Source organism: Dama dama, chromosome 15 (genome assembly GCF_033118175.1).
Source record: "Dama dama isolate Ldn47 chromosome 15, ASM3311817v1, whole genome shotgun sequence".
NCBI classification, from domain to species: domain Eukaryota; kingdom Metazoa; phylum Chordata; class Mammalia; order Artiodactyla; family Cervidae; genus Dama; species Dama dama.
This window is the reverse complement of record NC_083695.1, coordinates 29,963,633-29,981,628: the sequence shown is the minus strand read 5'-3', so window position 1 is coordinate 29,981,628 and position 17,996 is coordinate 29,963,633. Positions and strand designations below refer to the sequence as shown.

General features: G+C 46.4%; 1 protein-coding gene across 3 annotated transcripts in view; it reads right to left on the bottom strand.

Moving 5' to 3' along the window:
• The window catches only part of ADAMTS14 (ADAM metallopeptidase with thrombospondin type 1 motif 14), a 114,053-nt gene that overhangs the window by 54,665 nt on the left and 41,392 nt on the right, over window positions 1-17,996 (bottom strand). For all 3 annotated transcript variants that reach the window (XM_061161732.1, XM_061161729.1, XM_061161730.1), the window contains exons 3-4: window positions 15,761-15,917; window positions 10,315-10,505 (exon numbers count right to left, since the gene is read on the bottom strand). In XM_061161732.1, the coding sequence (XP_061017715.1) occupies window positions 10,315-10,505; window positions 15,761-15,917 (348 nt within the window). The remainder of the gene's footprint in view (window positions 1-10,314; window positions 10,506-15,760; window positions 15,918-17,996) is intronic.

Sequence of the window (17,996 nt, the reverse complement as noted above, 5' to 3'; positions counted from 1 at the left end):
CTCCATCTGAGAGTCCATGCTACTGCCTGATGGACCATCCTGCCATAGCTACCCTCCCGAGAGTTCTCTGCAGGCATTTGCCACCTCCCCTTCACACTGCTGCCACCATTCTTGGCCTGTAACACTCTTCACCTTACCAGACCTCTCTCTGCCAAGGCTGGCTCAGCACCAAATGCCTCCAGAAAGCCTTCCTGTTTCCAGAAGTCCACAGGGACACCATCTCCTTCTGCACTGCCCTCAAAGGTCCCCTAGAACAGGAGTCCATATGTAATACTATGTACACACTATGTGTGTACTGTCTACACACTATGTAGATACTCACTAAATGCTGAAAACTGCCCCTTACATTTCAAGTGATTCCCTTGGTCAACAAATCTTAAGAAAGAAAAACAGAGCTGGAAGAAATCAGGCTCCTTGACTTCAGACTATACTATAAAGCTACAGTAATCAAAACAGTATGGTACTGGCACAAAAAGAGAAATATAGACCGATGGAACAGGTTAGAAAACCCACGCATTTGTGGTCAATTAAGAAGGCAAGAATACACAATGGAGAAAAGACAGTCTATCCAATAAGCAGTGCTAGGAAAACCAGACAGCTACATGTAAAAGAATAAAATTAGAACATTCTCTAACACCATACATATAAATTCAAAATGGATCAAAGACCTAAATGTAAGGCCAGACACTATAAAACTCTTAAGTGGAAAACATGGGGAAAACACTCTTTGACATAAATCACATCAGTATCTTTTTTGATCCACCTTCTATAGAAATGAAAGTAAAAATAAACAAATGGGACCTAATTAAATTTAAAAGCTTTTGCACAGCAAAGGAAAACATAAACAAAGTGAAAAAACAACACTCAGAATGGGAGAAAGTATTTGCAAACACGGCAACTGACAAGAGATTAATCTCCAAAATATACAAACAGCACATGCAGCTCTATGTGGGCAGCTCTAATAGGCAGAAGATCTAAATAGACATCTCTCAGGAAAAGCAGAGACATCACTTTGTTGACAAAGATCCACATAGTCAAAGCTATGGTTTTTCCAGGAGTCATGTACAGATGTGAGAGTTGGACCATAAAGAAGGCTGAGCACCAAAGAATAGATGCTTCTGAATGGTGGTGTTAGAGAAGACTAACACCACCTTGAGAGTCCCTTGGACTGCAAGGACATCAAACCAGTCAATCCTAAAGGAAATCAACCCTGAATACTCATTGGAAGGACCGATGCTGAAGCCGAAGCTCCAATACTTGGGCCACCTGATGGGAAGAGCTGATTGGAAAAGATCCTGACACTGGAAAAGACTGAAGACAGGAAGAGGAAGGGACAACAGAGGACAAGACGGTTGAATGGCATCACTGACTCAATAGACATGAGTCTGAGCAAACTATGGGGGATGGTAGGATAGGGAAACCTGGCGTGCTGCAGTCCATGGGGTCACAAAGAGTCAGACATGACCAAGTGACTAAACAACAACAAAAAAGGAATTCCCTGGTGGTTCAGTAGTTAGGACTACATGCTTCCACTTAAGGGACAAGGGTTCCCTCCCTGGTCGGAGAACTAAGATCCCACAAGCCCCGTGGTATGGCCAAAATATATAAATAGATATTTCTCCAAGGAAGACATAAAGATCACCAAAAAAGCACATGAAAAGATGTCACATCATCACTAATTATCAGAGAAATACAAATCAAAACTACAAGGTGTTATCACCTCACACAGGTCAGAATGGCCATTATCAAAAAGTCTATAAACAATAAATGCTGGAGAGGGTAGGAATGTAATTTTAAATAACCACTATGGAAAACAGTATGGAGGTTCCATAAAGATAGTTCCAAAAAGAACTATCATATGACCCAGCCATCCCACTCTTGGGTGGGTGTATATCCAAAGAAAACCATAATTCAAAAAGATACATGCAATCCATGGCTGATTATCCATACATGATATCAATGTATGGCAAAAACCACTACAATATTGTAAAGTAATTAGCCTCCAACAAATAAAAATAAATGGAAAAAAAAAAAGATACATACACCTCAATGTTCATTGCAGCACTATCTACAATAGCCAGGACATGGAAGCAAACTAGATGTCCATCAACAGAGAAATGGATAAAGATGTGGTAAATATATACAATGGAATATGATTCAGTCACAAAAAAGAATGAAATAATGCTATTTGCAGCAACATGGATGGACCTAGGGATTATCATACTAGGTCAGACAGAAAAAGAAAATATAGAGAAAATATCACATGATATCACTCATATGTCAAATCTAATTTAAAAATGATATACATGAACTTACTTACAAAATAGGAACAGACTCACAGATTTTGAAAACAAATTTATGGTTACCAAAGGGGAAACATCGGGTGCTAGGGAGGGATAAATTAGGAACTTGGAATTAAACAAACATACTTTACTATCAAATAAAATAGATAACCAACAAGCACCTACTGTATAGCACATGGAACTCTACTCAATATTCTGTAATAAGCTATATAGGAAAAGAACCTGAAAAAGAGTGAATATATTGGGAGCTTCCCAAGTGGCTCAGTGGTAAAGAATCCACCTGCCAATACAGGAGACAAGGGTTTGATCCTTGGGTCAGGAAGACCCTCCCCCTGCCCCGAGAAGGAAATGGCAACCCACTCCAGTACTCTTGCCTGAGAAATCCCATGGACCGAGGAGCCTGGCAGACTACAATCCATGGGGTCACAAAAGAGTCGGACACAACTCAGTGACTAAACAACAAATAACTGAATCACCATGCTGGACACCTGAATCTAACACAACATTGTAAATCAACTATATTCTAATAAAAGTTTTTAAAACATGATCCCTTGCCCTGAGATTTAAGAAGCCTTAAGGAAACATCCTCTACACGGATGGGTAAACTGAGGCACAGAGAAAGCCAAGTCCATCCAGGGCACAGCAGCATGTGAGGGAGGGCTGAGAAGGAGTCGTTGCCCAACATCTGAAGCTCTATGAATATTTATGGTACATCCCCAGGTTGACGCAAAAGAAAAGTGAGAGGCAAGAAGCCCCTGAGAGCCGCAGTGACTGGGGCCTGATCAGATCATTCTGAGTTCCACAAAGGGCTCTGCCCCTCCTCCCTGGGTTAGCCCCATCCACCCTGAGAAACAGATCTCTTCTCTCTGATCCCGCCAGGCCAGCCCTGGCCCTGGAAACCAGGATCAGAAATGGTCACAGGCAGACAGGTGCCGTGAGGGAAGAGCAAAGGGACACCCCTCTTTTCCCAGCTTCACGAAATCCTAAAAGGAAGCGGGACTTTGAGGATTCCAGCCAAATACAGGTTTCCACACAATGGACAGGATGAGCTGCTGGTCTCCTGGGAGGGAGAGGTTGTCTGGGCCCCTCCACTCATGGTCACAGGTGGGATTCTGGCTGGCTGGCTGCTGTCCCCTAGGAAAGTCAGAACCCCAAACTTCGCTTTCCCCCTGTGGCAGCCGAAGGTCTGCAAGGCAGCAGCTCCTTAAGCGAGGTCCATCTCAGTGCCCTAAGCCTCTCTCCCGAGAGGAAGGAGCCCCTGTGGGAAGCTGCACCCCTCTGTTCCCATACCCACAAGGGCAAGGCAACAGTGAGCAAGGAACCAGCCTCCAACAGCACTGCAGAACCTCTGAGAAGACACAGAACCGAGGCCATGGGAAGAGGCTCCACGGCAGGCCCCCCTGCAGGGTCTTCAGTGCCCGTGTGTCTGGTGGGGGCCTTCCCAAGGGTACACAGTGGTACAGAACCTACAACATGTGAGTTTCCACCCAAGCAGGCACCTCACGAACTGGCCATGGTCCCTCCAGGACACACACACATCCAATCACTCACTTCCTGGGGTCACTCCCAGGGTCCCACTCCTGGCCTGGGTGGGGACCCACTCAGAACTCAGAGTTGGTATAAATATTATTTTAAGCTGAAGACACTTGAGATTCAACAGATGTGGAAATAAAGCATCTCAGAAATTCCCGGGAGGGAGATGGGAGGGAGTTTCAAAAGGGAGGGAATATATGTATAACTATGGCTAATTCATGATGAGGTTTGACAGAAAACAACAAAATTCTGTAAAGCCATTATCCTTCAATAAAAAAATAAATTATATATATATATATATATATATATATATATAAAGAAACTCCCTTCTTTGACAAAGCAGTAACTCCTGAGAAAATGAGCTACTATAAATCCTCTCCCCAGGGGAATTTCATGGCCATTAAAACTAAAAAAGAAAGACCACTTGCACCGGAATAAACATGTATCACCACAAACTTTCTTATTTTCTACTTGTTCTCCTAAAGTCCACTTGTCTTTCCTAAAGAAACCTATCTGCCCTTCCCATGGAGCCTCTTCTCCCCTCTCTTTCCTTTATTAAGTTAAGCATCAGTTCAGTTCAGTCGCTCAGTCGGGTCTGACTCTTTGCAACCCCATGGACTGCAGCACACCAGGCTTCCCTGTTCAACACCAGGGACCTTGCTCAAACTCATGTCCATTGAGTCAGTGATGCCATCCAACCATATCATCCTCTGTTGTCCCCTTCTCCTCCCGCCTTCAATCTTTCCCAGCATTAGGGTCTTTTCAAATGAATCGGTTCTTTGCCAAAGTGTTGGTGGCCAAAGTATTGGAGTTTCAGCTTCAGCATCGGACCTTCCAATGAATATTCAGAACTGATTTCCTTTAGGACTGACTGGTTGGATCTCCTTCCAAATTGGGAAAGGAGTACCTCAAGGCTGTATATTGTCACCCTGCTTATTTAACTTCTATGCAGAGTACACCATGTGAAATGTCAGGCTAGATGAAGCACCAGCTGGAATCGAGATTGCTGAGATAAATATCAATAACCTCAGATATGCAGATGACACCACCCTTGTGGCAGAAAGTGAAGAAGTAAAAAGCCTCTTGATGAAAGTGAAGGAGAGTGAAAAAGTTAGCTTAAAACTCAACATTCAGAAATGAAGATCATGGCATCTGGTCCTATCACTTCATGGCAAATAGATGGGGAAATAATGGAAACAGTGACAGACTTTATTTTGGAGGGCTCCAAAATCACTGCAGATGGTGACTGCAGCCCTGAAATTAAAAGATGTTTGCTCCTTGGAAGAAAAGTTATGACAAGCCTAGACAGCATATTAAAAAGCAAAGACATTACTTTGCCGACAAAAGTTCGTCTAGTCAAAGCTATGGTTTTTCCAGTAGTCATGTATGGATGTGAGAGTTGGAGTGCAAAGAAAGCTGAGTGCCGAAGAATTGATGCTTTCGAACTGTGGTGTTGGAGAAGACTCTTGAGAGTCCCTTGGACTGCAAGGAGATCCAATCAATCTATCCTAAAGGAAATCAGTCCTGAACATTCATTGGAAGGACCGATGCTGAAGCTGAAACTCCACTACTTTGACCACCAACACTTTGGCAAAGAACTGACTCATTTGAAAAGATCCTGATGCTGGGAATGATTGAAGGTGGGAGGAGAAGGGGATGACAGAGGATGGGATGGTTGGATGGCATCACTGACTCAATGGGTATGGGTTTGAGCAAGCTCTGGGAGCTGGTGATGGACAGGGAAGCCTGGTGTGCTGCAGTCCATGGGGTCACAAAGAGTCAGACATGACTGAGTGACTGAACTGAACTGCAAATCTTTCACATGACACCTGTTTTTATTTTTGTATGAAAGTCATGATTTTGCTTTTTTTCTGAAAATTATCTTTTAGCAAACTCTGGGGCTGTGAATAGAGCCCATTCATACTCCTGGGGTCTTCAGGATCCAGGATGGAGGATCCTAACACTGAGGGCTTCCTAAGCGCTCCCCTGGCCCCTTCCCCACTCCCTTCCCCCCACTCCTGTTCTCCACCTGCTGGCTCCAGGGGCCAACTTGGCTCTCTGACTAATGGGATTAGTATTCAGCTGTGTGGTCTTAAGTCAGACTAGCAATTTATAGAGTCTGGGTGGGTGGTCAAGTGCTCCAATGAAGTGGGTGTGTTCATATACATAGTTACCCTCCCTCTCTTTCTCAAAGGGCACAAGTGGTAGCCTTTGCTCTCTGCATTGCAAACCACAGGCTGTGTGTATGTGTGTTATTCGCTCAGTCATGTCCAACTTTTTGTGGCCCTATGAACTGTAGCCACCAGGCTCCTCAGTCCATGGGATTCTCCAGGTAAGAATACTGGAGGTGGTAGCCATTTCCTTCTCCAGGGAATCCAGGGATCGAATCCCAGTCCCCAGGAATAACAGGATTAGTATTCAAACAAAGAAGTGGCAAGGGGCAGGCTTCCTGGCACTCCTCCCCTCCCTGGGGCTCCTGTAATTGGAGCTGATCTCTACCCTTGCCCTTTTCTTAACAGTGGCATTGCAGACAGAAGTATACTGTTTCCCCCTTTTCCCATGCTGGCTCCCTGCTTCTCCCATAGACACCATTCACTTCTACATTTACTGATCACCTATCAGGTGTTGGACTAAATACCCATGCTGTGTGCTCTTGGGGATTCAAAAAAAGTCTAAGTCAAAGTTCTCACCCTCAAGGACTCCATCTTCAGAGACTTAGACAAAGAACTACACACACTCACAAAGACAATACAAGAATACAAAGACAATGTAAAAATGCAGAACACACTGCTTGAGGACTCCCTGAGTGCCGAGGGTGTGCTAAAGACTTTATACACAGTCAATCCAAGAGCAGACAATATTATGAAAAATGGAGGCTTTCAGGGATTAAATATTCTTATAACAGACACCGATTGGGGTGCCTGGTGAGCTCAGAACAATTTCTTCAGGGCCCATGCCTGTGTCCAGTCCCTCCTGTCCTTTGGGAAACTCTGTCTCCTTCTCCAACATATAGTGATTGGCCCAAAGGGTGGTCGTGTGACTCAAATTTCAGAGTCCTGCTCCAGGAACTTTTGCCTGAGAACTCAAGGGGAAACTTCTTTTGTCTCTGGTCAGGGAGCTATAGCAGTAAGAATCAGCTTCACTAAAAAGATCCTCAACATTGCTAATTATTAGAGAAAAGCAAATCAAAACTCCAGTGAGGTACCACCTCACACATCATTAAAAAGTCAGCAAATGACAAATGCTGGGAAGGGTGTGGAGAAAAGGAAACCCTCCTACACTGTTGGTAGGAATGTAAGTTGGTGCAGCCACTGTGGAGAACAGTAGGGAGGTTCCTCAGAAAACTAAAAACAGAATTACCATGTGATCCAGCAATCCCACTCCTAGGCATATATCCAGACAAAACTATCAGTATAATTCAAAAAGATACATACAACTCTATGTTCATAGCAGCACTATTCACAAGAGCCAAGACATGGAAACAAACTAAATATTCATCAATAGATGAAGGGATAAAGATAATGTGATAAATACGTAGAATGGAATATTACTCAGCCATAAAAAAAAGAAATAATGCCTTTGCAGCAACATGCAACTAGAGATTACCATACTAGGAAAGAGAAAGACAAATATCATATGATATCACTTATATATGGAATGTAAAATATGATACTGATTCATATGTAGAATGTAAAATATGACACAAACAAAGCTATCTATGAAACAGAAAGAGAATCACAGACATAGAGAACAGACTAGGGGTTGCCAAAGGGTAGAGTTGAGGGTGAGATGGAGTGGGAGGTCAGGGTTAGCAGATGTAAGCGTTCATATACAGGATGGACAAACAACGAGGCCTACAGTAGAGCACAGAGAACTATATTCAATATCCTATGATAAACCATGATGGAAAAGAATATTTAAAAAATAATGTGTGTGTGTATATATATATATATATATATGTATATATATATATATATATATATATGTATAATTGAATCACTTTGCCATACAATAGAAATTAACACAACATTGCAAATTAACCACGATTTTTTTTTCCATTTATTTTTTTTTTTTCAGTGGGTTTTGTCATACATTGATATGAATCAGCCATAGATTTACACGTATTCCCCATCCCGATCCCCCCTCCCACCTCCCTCTCCACCCGATTCCTCTGGGTCTTCCCAGTGCACCAGGCCCGAGCACTTGTCTCATGCATCCCACCTGGGCTGGTGATCTGTTTCACCATAGATAATATACATGCTGTTCTTTCAAAACATCTCACCCTCACCTTCTCCCACATAGTTCAAAAGTCTGTTCTGTACTTCTGTGTCTCTTTTTCTGTTTTGCATATAGGGTTGTTGTTACCATCTTTCTAAATTCCATATATATGTGTTAGTATGCTGTAATGTTCTTTATCTTTCTGGCTTACTTCACTCTGTATAAGGGGCTCCAGTTTCATCCATCTCATTAGGACTGGTTCAAATGAATTCTTTTTAACGGCTGAGTAATATTCCATGGTGTATATGTACCACAGCTTCCTTATCCATTCATCTGCTGATGGGCATCTAGGTTGCTTCCATGTCCTGGCTATTATAAACAGTGCTGCGATGAACATTGGGGTGCACGTGTCTCTTTCAGATCTGGTTTCCTCAGTGTGTATGCCCAGAAGTGGGATTGCTGGGTCATATGGCAGTTCTATTTCCAGTTTTTTAAGAAATCTCCACACTGTTCTCCATAGTGGCTGTACTAGTTTGCATTCCCACCAACAGTGTAAGAGGGTTCCCTTTTCTCCACACCCTCTCCAGCATTTATTGCTTGTAGACTTTTGGATAGCAGCCATCTTGACTGGCGTGTAATGGTACCTCATTGTGGTTTTGATTTGCATTTCTCTGATAATGAGTGATGTTGAGCATCTTTTCATGTGTTTGTTAGCCATCTGTATGTCTTCTTTGGAGAAATGTCTATTTAGTTTCTTCGGCCCATTTTTTGATTGGGTCATTTAGCAAATTAACCACAATTTTTAAAAATTGGAGGAAAAAAAAGTCAGCTTCATAATGCTCATAGCCAGAATCTGTCTTTTTGAGAAGTTGGTCAAGAGAATTAGAATGTCAGACAGAGAAGAGGACTTGAAGAGTCCATGTAGGCCTCTAGTACCAATTACACTTAAAACAGTTCCATCCTGTTCTCCCACAACCTGGCCCATATGTTTAGCCCTGTTTTCCTTAGTCTAGTTCGAGTTTGTTTTGCATCATTTGTAAGTTACAGAGTCGGAAGGATACAGGTCCCTTGCCTGAGGTCACACAGCTAACAAGGGACTGGCCGCATGCCCTCCCAGCAGCTACCTCACCTCCCATGTGGCTGGATTATGGACACCAGACAGCACACGCAGCATCACACTATTTTATTTTACTATAAATGTTGCCGGAGGATTGGCATGACCGTGGGGTTGACACTTCTGCTCATCAACTGTTCCATTCCCAGAGATGTGTTATCACTCCCCTCATGAAAGTCACATTATCATCAATGTCCACCGTTGGCCCCACTTGCACCTAGACTGGTCCCCTCTTCCCAGAGCCACAGCCACAGGCACTTCCGACAAAGGCCTCTTGTCAGAAGAGAACCCATGCAGAGCCCACCTCTGATGTTTTGCACCTCCCTTTCTTTCTGGTCTCCCTCATCTCTGCACCTTTAGGTCAGAGCTGCCCATCTGTAGCCCAGAGGCCAAATGTGACATGTAGATAGGTTTTATTCAGCATTCACAGCATTTTTATTCTAGCATTTTAAAAATTAGGAGTTTCACTTAGATATCACAATTTAAATTTTCCATATAAAAAGTTAAAAAAAAAAACTATCTGCATTTCTGACTTTAAAAAAAACAAAAAAATGGGCCTATCCATGACAAGAGCCCTGCATCTCTGCATGAGCACCTCTGGCAACAACTGAGCAGTAAGTAACCACTCACTGTGAACAGTGCATGGCCTCTCTGCTTCACCTGTCTCAAAATTTACCCAGAACCCTCATTTTCCCTGCCTGCCTGATCTCTGTGAACATCCAGGGCCACACACTGGGGGGCTGGGATCTCTGCTAACACATCGACAGCCCAGTGGCCAGTCTCTCCAGGCTAGGATTGGGCATTTTCCCCAGATGATGAATCTCAAGGAAATCCCTTCAACTCTAAGACAAGTGGGACCCCTGGCCTCACCTAACCCAGGCTCTGAATATGTTCAAGCCCAGAAACCACTGACCACAAGCTCCAGTTTGCCTGTAGGTACCTCAGCACAGTCACATGCAGCTGACACCAGGCCAAGGTCCAGGATGGACACCAGGCCAGCTCAGGCTCATCTTAACATGGAAACCATTCAGCTGGATGTGGGAGCAGGCAGTGACTTCCCTGAGCCCACCCGGAAAACCAGCGCCACCAAACCAGTGGCCCCCACCGCAGCCCCGGCACCCAGCCCCGGGCCTTGGGCACACTCACGATATTCATGAGGGTGAGGACGTAGTTCTGCACGTGCTCCTTGCCGTGGAAGCGCACCACTGAGTCGTCCACCACCAGCAGCACCTCGATGCTATAGCTGCCCGGCGTGGCGTGTCGCCGCTTCCGCTCTGCTTCTCCCAGCCGGTCCCCCACCAGGCCCAGCAGGTTGGGAAGGTCGCCCAGGCCAAAAGCTGGAACCAGGACGGGAAGAGACGGAGGTTCAAATCCACGTGAGGAACTGTCACCATGATGCCGCCCGCTGAGCGACCCCTGCCTCTGACAGCATGAGGGTTTGTGCCAGGCCAGGTAATGGGTGGGCATGAGCCCTCCCCCTGACGTGAGGATGTGGCAAATCTCTGAGGCAGTGAGGAGCGGAGAGGTGAGAACTGGCCCAGGCTCCAGTTCCCGCTCAGTTCTATCTCCCTGTCACATCCCAGCCCAAGCCCCTCCACCTCTCTGCGCTCCCCTCCCCTCCTGTGACATGGGAAGGAATAATCCTTGATCTCCTGCCAGACATGCTTGCTGTAAAAATCAAAGATGGCAGTGGGTAGAAACATCATAATACAGGAAAAAATGTTTTGTGATATTACCATGGCCTATGGAGGGCATTTTAGGGACCCCTGGAGGATCCCCCATGCCCCTCAAATCCCTCTCAATCATTGCCAGCAACTCCAAATTTCCCCATCACAGCTTTGACCTTTTAGCTAAGGTTATTTATTTAACCAGCATTTATTAACTTGTATGACATAATCTAGGAGCTGTCAAACCTTTTCTGTAAAGGATCAGATAGTAAACATTTTAGGGTTTGTGGTTCATCTGGTCCATCTCAGCTCTTCAATTTGACTACTGAAATATAAAAGCAGCTACAGACAATATATAAACAAATGAGTGTCTCTGGGTTTCAATAAAACTTTATTTACAAAAACAAGTGGTAGGCCTCATTTAGCTCATGGACCTCAGTTGGCTGACTCCTAATCGAATCCAATCCAATCGTTAAAGACAACTCTGTCAGATTATTGACTCCATTATACAAATAAACAGGCTAAGGTTCAAAGTAGCCTGTCCAGGTCTGTCTGAATCAAAAGGTCATGCTTTGAGACATATGGCTATTTAGAAAGGTAACATCTCAAGCAGTTATCAGTCATTTACACCATAGCCCGAATAAGGGCTGGAGCAACATTTGTTGGGGCAGTGGAGTGAGGAGTACATGAGGACAGCATAGGGGAAACTTTGGAAGCAGGATAGGAGGCAAGGGTCTCTCAAAAAAGCTGCAAATGTCTTAATGACTTTCCTGCCATCCCGCCCTGAAGCTATGATTCTTGTGCACTGATTTCTAAGAATTTTCATTTATCCACAGTTATTTGAAAACCCCTCTGCCTGCAAGATGGAGCTGAGGCTGTAAAGATGCCACCACTACAATCCCAGCACATATCCAGAGGTGTGGCTGCTGAAGGGGCCCCATACTTACTAGACAGGAGGGTTGACTAGGGCAGTCTTCCACACCAAGACCCAAACCAGGATTGGGGAGCTGGGAGAGGCTTCTGGAGGAGGGCACGCCTGAGCCTGAGCCGGTCGGAGGGGGAGCAGGAGACCTGCTGCAGCATGGGGACCAGAGGGTTCTGAGAAGAGGGAGATGCAACTGCAGGACCCATTGTGAGTGAGGGTAAGGAGCTACCGTCCACAGTGTGGTAACCCTCAGGGATGACTCGATGGGTGCCCAAGTTCTGCTTCTAAGCCTCCATGCACATGGGTACTCCAGGGACTGAAGGCTGAGTGTGGAGCTAAAGGAAATCACAGTGCTCACGCTGTTTCTATTTTCCCTTTGGTTAGTGGCACTGCCATGCAAAGGAATCTGCCATGCCCTAGATTTAAGAGTTGGGGAATGTACGGCCACTGTGCCTAGAGGAGAGAGCAGAAATGGGCAGCTGGCCCTCTGAGCAATGCACAGGTTGGTGAGCAGGGCTTGGGCCAGCGTCCGCCCTCACTGCCCCTCAGGCCAGTGCCTCTCTCTTTGCAGATGACACTGCACCAGAGCTCCTGGGGGCCCTGCTATCTGAGCCCAACAGTGAGCGCAGCAGCCCAGAGACAAATTCCTGGGGGAGAGGGGAAGAGACTCCCAGGATGGGAGGAGGAAGGTCAAAGGCTCTCTCCATGGAGTGAGTTAAATCATAATAGCCACTCCCAACACACGAGCAGTGCCTCGAGGTTTCAGCACTGCAAAGGAAAAGGGGAACTCGACTCCTCACAGCTCTCTTTACCAGGTCTGTCAAAGACAGGCTCAGAGAGGTCACCTGACTCATCTCAGGTCACACAGCAAGTTCATGGCAAACATCCAGAAAGTAAACCCAGGCCTGCCCCTCCCCATTATCACACTCTAACAGGGTCCACCCAGATTTTTCTCTCAAAAAACCATGAGAGGCACTGGGGAGGGCCTGCTGACATCAGCCACAGACCTTGGAGATGATCCATTCACACCCTCTTCTATGTGTCTCTCATCTTTCAGGCCACATATAGGGAATTCTCAAAGCAGGAAGGGTGGGGGCAGGAGGTCACCAGAAACTTTCAATGAGCCCACCCAAGAAGCCTCAAGAAAATGTAAAATGGTGCAACTGTTTTGGAAAACAGTTTGGCAGTTCCCCCAAAAGTTAAACACAGTATTACCATAGGACCTACATCTTTACAGCATCTTACGTATATACTGAAAACAATGGAAAACATGTTCGCATGAAAATTTGTACATGAATGTTCACAGCAGCATTATCATAATAGCCACCAAATGAAAACAACCCAAATGTCCACCAACAGATGAACAGATAGACAAAATGTAGTCTCTCTATGGGGTGGAATATTACTCTGCCATGAAAAGGAGTGAAGTACTAATACATGCACCAGCAGATTGACCTTACTTACTCAGTGACAGAAAGCCAGTCACAAAAGGCCACAGACTGTACGATTCCATCTGTAGGGGATGCCCAAAAGAGACAAAGCTCTAGAGAGAGAAGGTCGATTAGTGGTTGCCAGGGAGCTGAGAAGGGGAAAATGGGAGTGACAGCTGATTCATCGGTATGTGGTATTTTTACAGGAGCGATGGAAATGTTCTAGGATTAGATAATGGTGATGGTGATCCCATTAATGTGGGATGTAATTGTGATGGTGTTCACAATAATGGTGATCCCACAAAACTGTGAATATAGTTTAAAAAAAAACTGAATTGTATACATTAAAATGGATTTTCTCCCAATTAAAAAAAGGCAGCAACAGCAGCCTTAAGCCCCAGGCTGGCTGGCTGCCTGCCCTTGAGGGGATGAACTGTACTGGTATTTGGTAGCCCCGAACTCCAGCCAAAGAGCCAGAATTCTGGCTACAGGCACACAAGCATCCAGGTTCCAGTGACCTAGATGGTGGGAAGGGGGCTACAGAGCAGGACTGTGGATTGAGGGAGGACAGGACAACATTAGGAGCATGGGAACATCCAGGGCACAGCCTTCGAGGTCAAACCTTTCATCTTAACCAAGAATGTTAAGTGGAGACAGGCACACTCAAAAGAACTTCACATACCAGGTTCAGACCCACTGCTCGCCTTAAAATAACAGAGTGAGTCACAGGTTTTCCAGAAAGTCCCCTGTCACCCTTGTCTTCCTAAGGAAGAACCCAGATGGGCCCAGGGCACAACGCTGCCCACAGGAGGCAGAGCCAGGCAACCCGACAAGGGGAGACAGAGCAGCGTTCAAGGCGTGAACCCCACCCGGAGCTCATCACGCTGATGTCATCAGTTTCATTACGTGATGTCATTACACTCATCAGTCGCTGAGCATGCTGGCTGGCTGTGGGGCTGGTTCCAGGCTCACAGCCCTGGAGCAGGACTTCCCCAAGGTCTCTCTCAAAAGGGAGGATTTGTGGTCTTTAGATTCAGAGCTGGCCTCAGAAAAAACAGAGCCCAAGGGAGACTCCATTCCCTCCAGCAGTGGTGGAAATAACAGTGCGGGTCACCACCGAGCCCCTGAAACCCTGCCCAGCCACCCGAGGCTCCGCCCAACCCCCCCGTCATAACATAACTGCAGAGCCCTCCCCCATCATAACATACATGTGGCATCACTTAAGAGCAACATGGGGAGAGCAGCCGAGGCTTCAAAGGACACACTGTATGTGGGGACAACTGGTTTCCAGGCATTCCTTCACGCTGGGCCCAACTCTGCCAGGACCCAGGCAGAAGGGCGTGTCACTCATGGCTAGATTCCACCCAGGAATGAGGGTGGAATCCACGCATGTCCTCATGGCCAAAGGGGCTTTGAGACAAAGCTCAGCTGGACTATGAAGTTGGCACAGGCCTAGGACCAGCACACAACGCATTCACCACTTCACTGGCTCAACCATGGGTCCTGCGTACGGCTGGTGGGCAGGCTCCGGTGCCGCTCACCGGCTACATAGGGGCCCCTCTCAGAGACTCTCACCCCAACACGGCAGCAGTTACCTTAGAAACAAAGCCTTACCAAGAGCAACCATTCATCAAACACCTACCACACGCCAAGCTCCATGCTGGGAGTTCTATACACATTACAACATTTATAACATTATAACACATAAAACCTCAGCATTAGCAATGATCACCCCACTTTATAGATTAGAAAAACAGGTTCAGAGATGTTAAGCAACTTGCTTAAGGTCACATAATAAACAATATTGGAGGTAGGATTTTTTTTCACATTTAAGCTGTTTTTTTTTTAAATTATTTATTCACTTATTTTTGGCTGCACTGGGTCTTTGTTGCTGCTCATGGACCTTCATCTAGTTGCAGCAAGTGGGGGCTACTCTCTAGATGTGGTGCACAGGCTTATCATTGCAGTGGCTTCTCTTGTTGGAGAGCACAGCCTCTAGGGTGTGCAGGCTTTAGTAGCTGGGGCACATGGGCTTAGTGCAATCTTCCCAGACCAACAATTGAATCCATGACCCCTGCATTGGCAGGCAGATTCTCAGTCGCTGGACCAGAGGGAAGTCCCTGGAGGTAGGATTTTTAAATGGTCTTTTGGACACAGAACTGACTCTGGTGGCCTGACCCCAGGCAGTCTCCCTACGAGTGCCCTAAGAACCTCCTTCCTGTGGTTCCCAGGGGTGGAGATGATTTCCAGGGCGAGAAGCTAACTGCAGTCATCCCACCTTCTGTCCTGGCAGAGGAATAGCCTTGCAAAGCAATGCTGAGCCGCTCCGAGACTCAAGGACCACTGTTCAGGGGCTCAAGTTGCTCTTCTAGCCCCTACTCCAGCCTGCTGTGGTAGCCCCTAAAATGGAGGGCAATTTCCCTGCTGGTACAGTAGATCTATGTGGCCCAGACCCATTACACCAAAGAGAAGACTGAGGCCAGGAGTTGAAAAGCCCAGGCCAGAAGTTACCTGAAAACATCCCTGCAATGTGGAGGGAGGTAGACCTGGCACCCCTGACCACAGCCTACCTTCATTGTGAAGGTCCCCGAGGGGCTCTGTCCATGGCTGCCTGACAACTTCCCGCCGGTACACCACGTGCTTCCTCCCGCCGGCCTCCGTCTCCTGCTGCCCGCGCTCAAAGGGCTCGATGAAGTAGTCAGTGCTGTCCGTACGGATGAGGCCGGCCTGAACCAGGGATGCAGCAAGCAGGGGGGAAGAGGGAGAGAGCAGAGATGTGAACACACAGCAGAACAGGTGTGCGTGTGTGTGCAAATGACTGTGACCACACAAGAGCAGGCTCTTCCTCTAGAGGCTTGGGGGCCCTCAGATGCCAGCAGGGAAGTGGGAAGAGGGTGTTAGGCCGCCAAGCAAAGGCCCGCATGCCCATCACAAGCAGAGGAGAGCCACTTTTCTTTTTCTTTGATTGATTTCTAATTGAAGGATAATTGCCTTATAATATTGTGCTGGTTTCTGCCATACATCAACATGAATCAGCCATAGGTATACACATGTCCCCTCCCTCTTGAACCTCCGGCCCACCTCCCTCCCCATTTCACCCCTCTAGGTTGTCACAGAGCCCTGGCTTGAGTTCTCTGAGTCATAGAGCAAATTTCCACTGGCTATCTATTTTACATATAGTAGTGTAGATGTTTCCACGCTACTCTCTCCATTCGTCCCACTCTCTCCTTCCCTCCCTCCCTCCCATCATGTCCATAACAGATCCACTTTTACTGTGCTGTGCACTCATGGGGTTCCATGTAACATTTCCTCTAAACAAAGGTGCATGCATGCTAAGTCACTTCAGTCATGTCCAACTCTTTGCAACCTCATGGACTATAGCCTGCCAGGCTCCTCTGCCCATGGGATTCTCCAGGCAAGAATGCTGGAGTGGGTTGCCATGCCCTCTTCCAGGGGATCTTCCCGACCCAGGGATTGAACCTGCATCTCTTATGTCTCCTGCATTGGCAGGCGGATTCTTTACCATCAGTGCCACCTGGGAAGCCCCCCTAAGGTGAGCACTGGACCCCAATTCCAGCAAAGAGTGCTGTTATTTCAGATTTAAAGCATGTGTGTGCGCAGCTCGTGTTTGCTGACACTAAACGAGCAAGGACAGTGCCCCAGGAGCGTGTGCTTGATGTTTTAATCTGATTTTTCACCTGCATCAAAATAGTCCCTTAAAAATATCAAGTGCTGGCTTTGGAAATAAAAAAACATAAAAATATAACCTGGGCCAAGCCCAGCCAACATGTTATTAGGTCCCAAAGAAGGCAATATTCACAGGGGTAAATGAAACATATAACGAAATGTGTGTGAATACATGTGTAGCTATACAGTCTCCCGCCCCCACGCACACGTCAGCTCTATAAAGCAGTGAGGGACACCCACCACGGTGCCTGGAAAATAGGAGGCAATCCTTAATAAATACTTACTTGTTGAATTCCTTCACTCATTCAACAAACACCTATGGAGTGCCTACTACATACCAGCCCTGTGCCAGACACTGGGAACGCAGCTGTGAACACAAAACAGGGAATGAAGGAAACCATTTTTATAAATCTATTGGGCCTTCCTGTTTGAATAGGAGCTGCCTCTTTTCAAAGCAGTCATTACTTTACGCAACTAAATTCCACCAGTTTTCCCACCTCAGCCTGTTTTGAGCTTGCTTCTTAGGGAACTCCCTTCAAGGCTTCCCGCACACACGACATCGAACCTCCCAGAGCAGCCCATCTTCCTCCTGTCCTTCCCAGCAATGTCTCTTCATCAAACTGCCAACACCGTTTTGGATCAAAACCAAGAGAGCTGCCTTCTGCACCAATCGGGAGGCCAAAAAATGTTCTAGGGAAATTAGCAGCATTACCGGAGTAAGTCTGGAGCTCCTCAAGGTAACCATTTTATCAAGAGACACTCAACTGTCTGCAAAAGCTCCAGTCTGCTTATTAAAATGTCAACGTCAAACTCTATATTAAGCAGGTGTGCTTTCTTTGAAAGTGCTCTCTCAACTTCTGTACCTGCCACGTGCCCAGGGCAGTGAAAAACAGATGATGAGGCCCCGCCTTTGGCTATGAGTTGTTCATCATCTGGACGGAGGAGACCACAGAGAAGCAGAAGATGGCCAAACTGCTGGGCTTGGTGGTCTGGGAGGTGTCCCTGATGGACAGGGACCCACCAGGCTCATGGTTGCAAGGGGCAGAAATTCAGCTTGCACCCTCTTGGACCAAAGGGGAGCATGTAGGTCCCTGGACAAACCATGGCAGGTACAGGCGC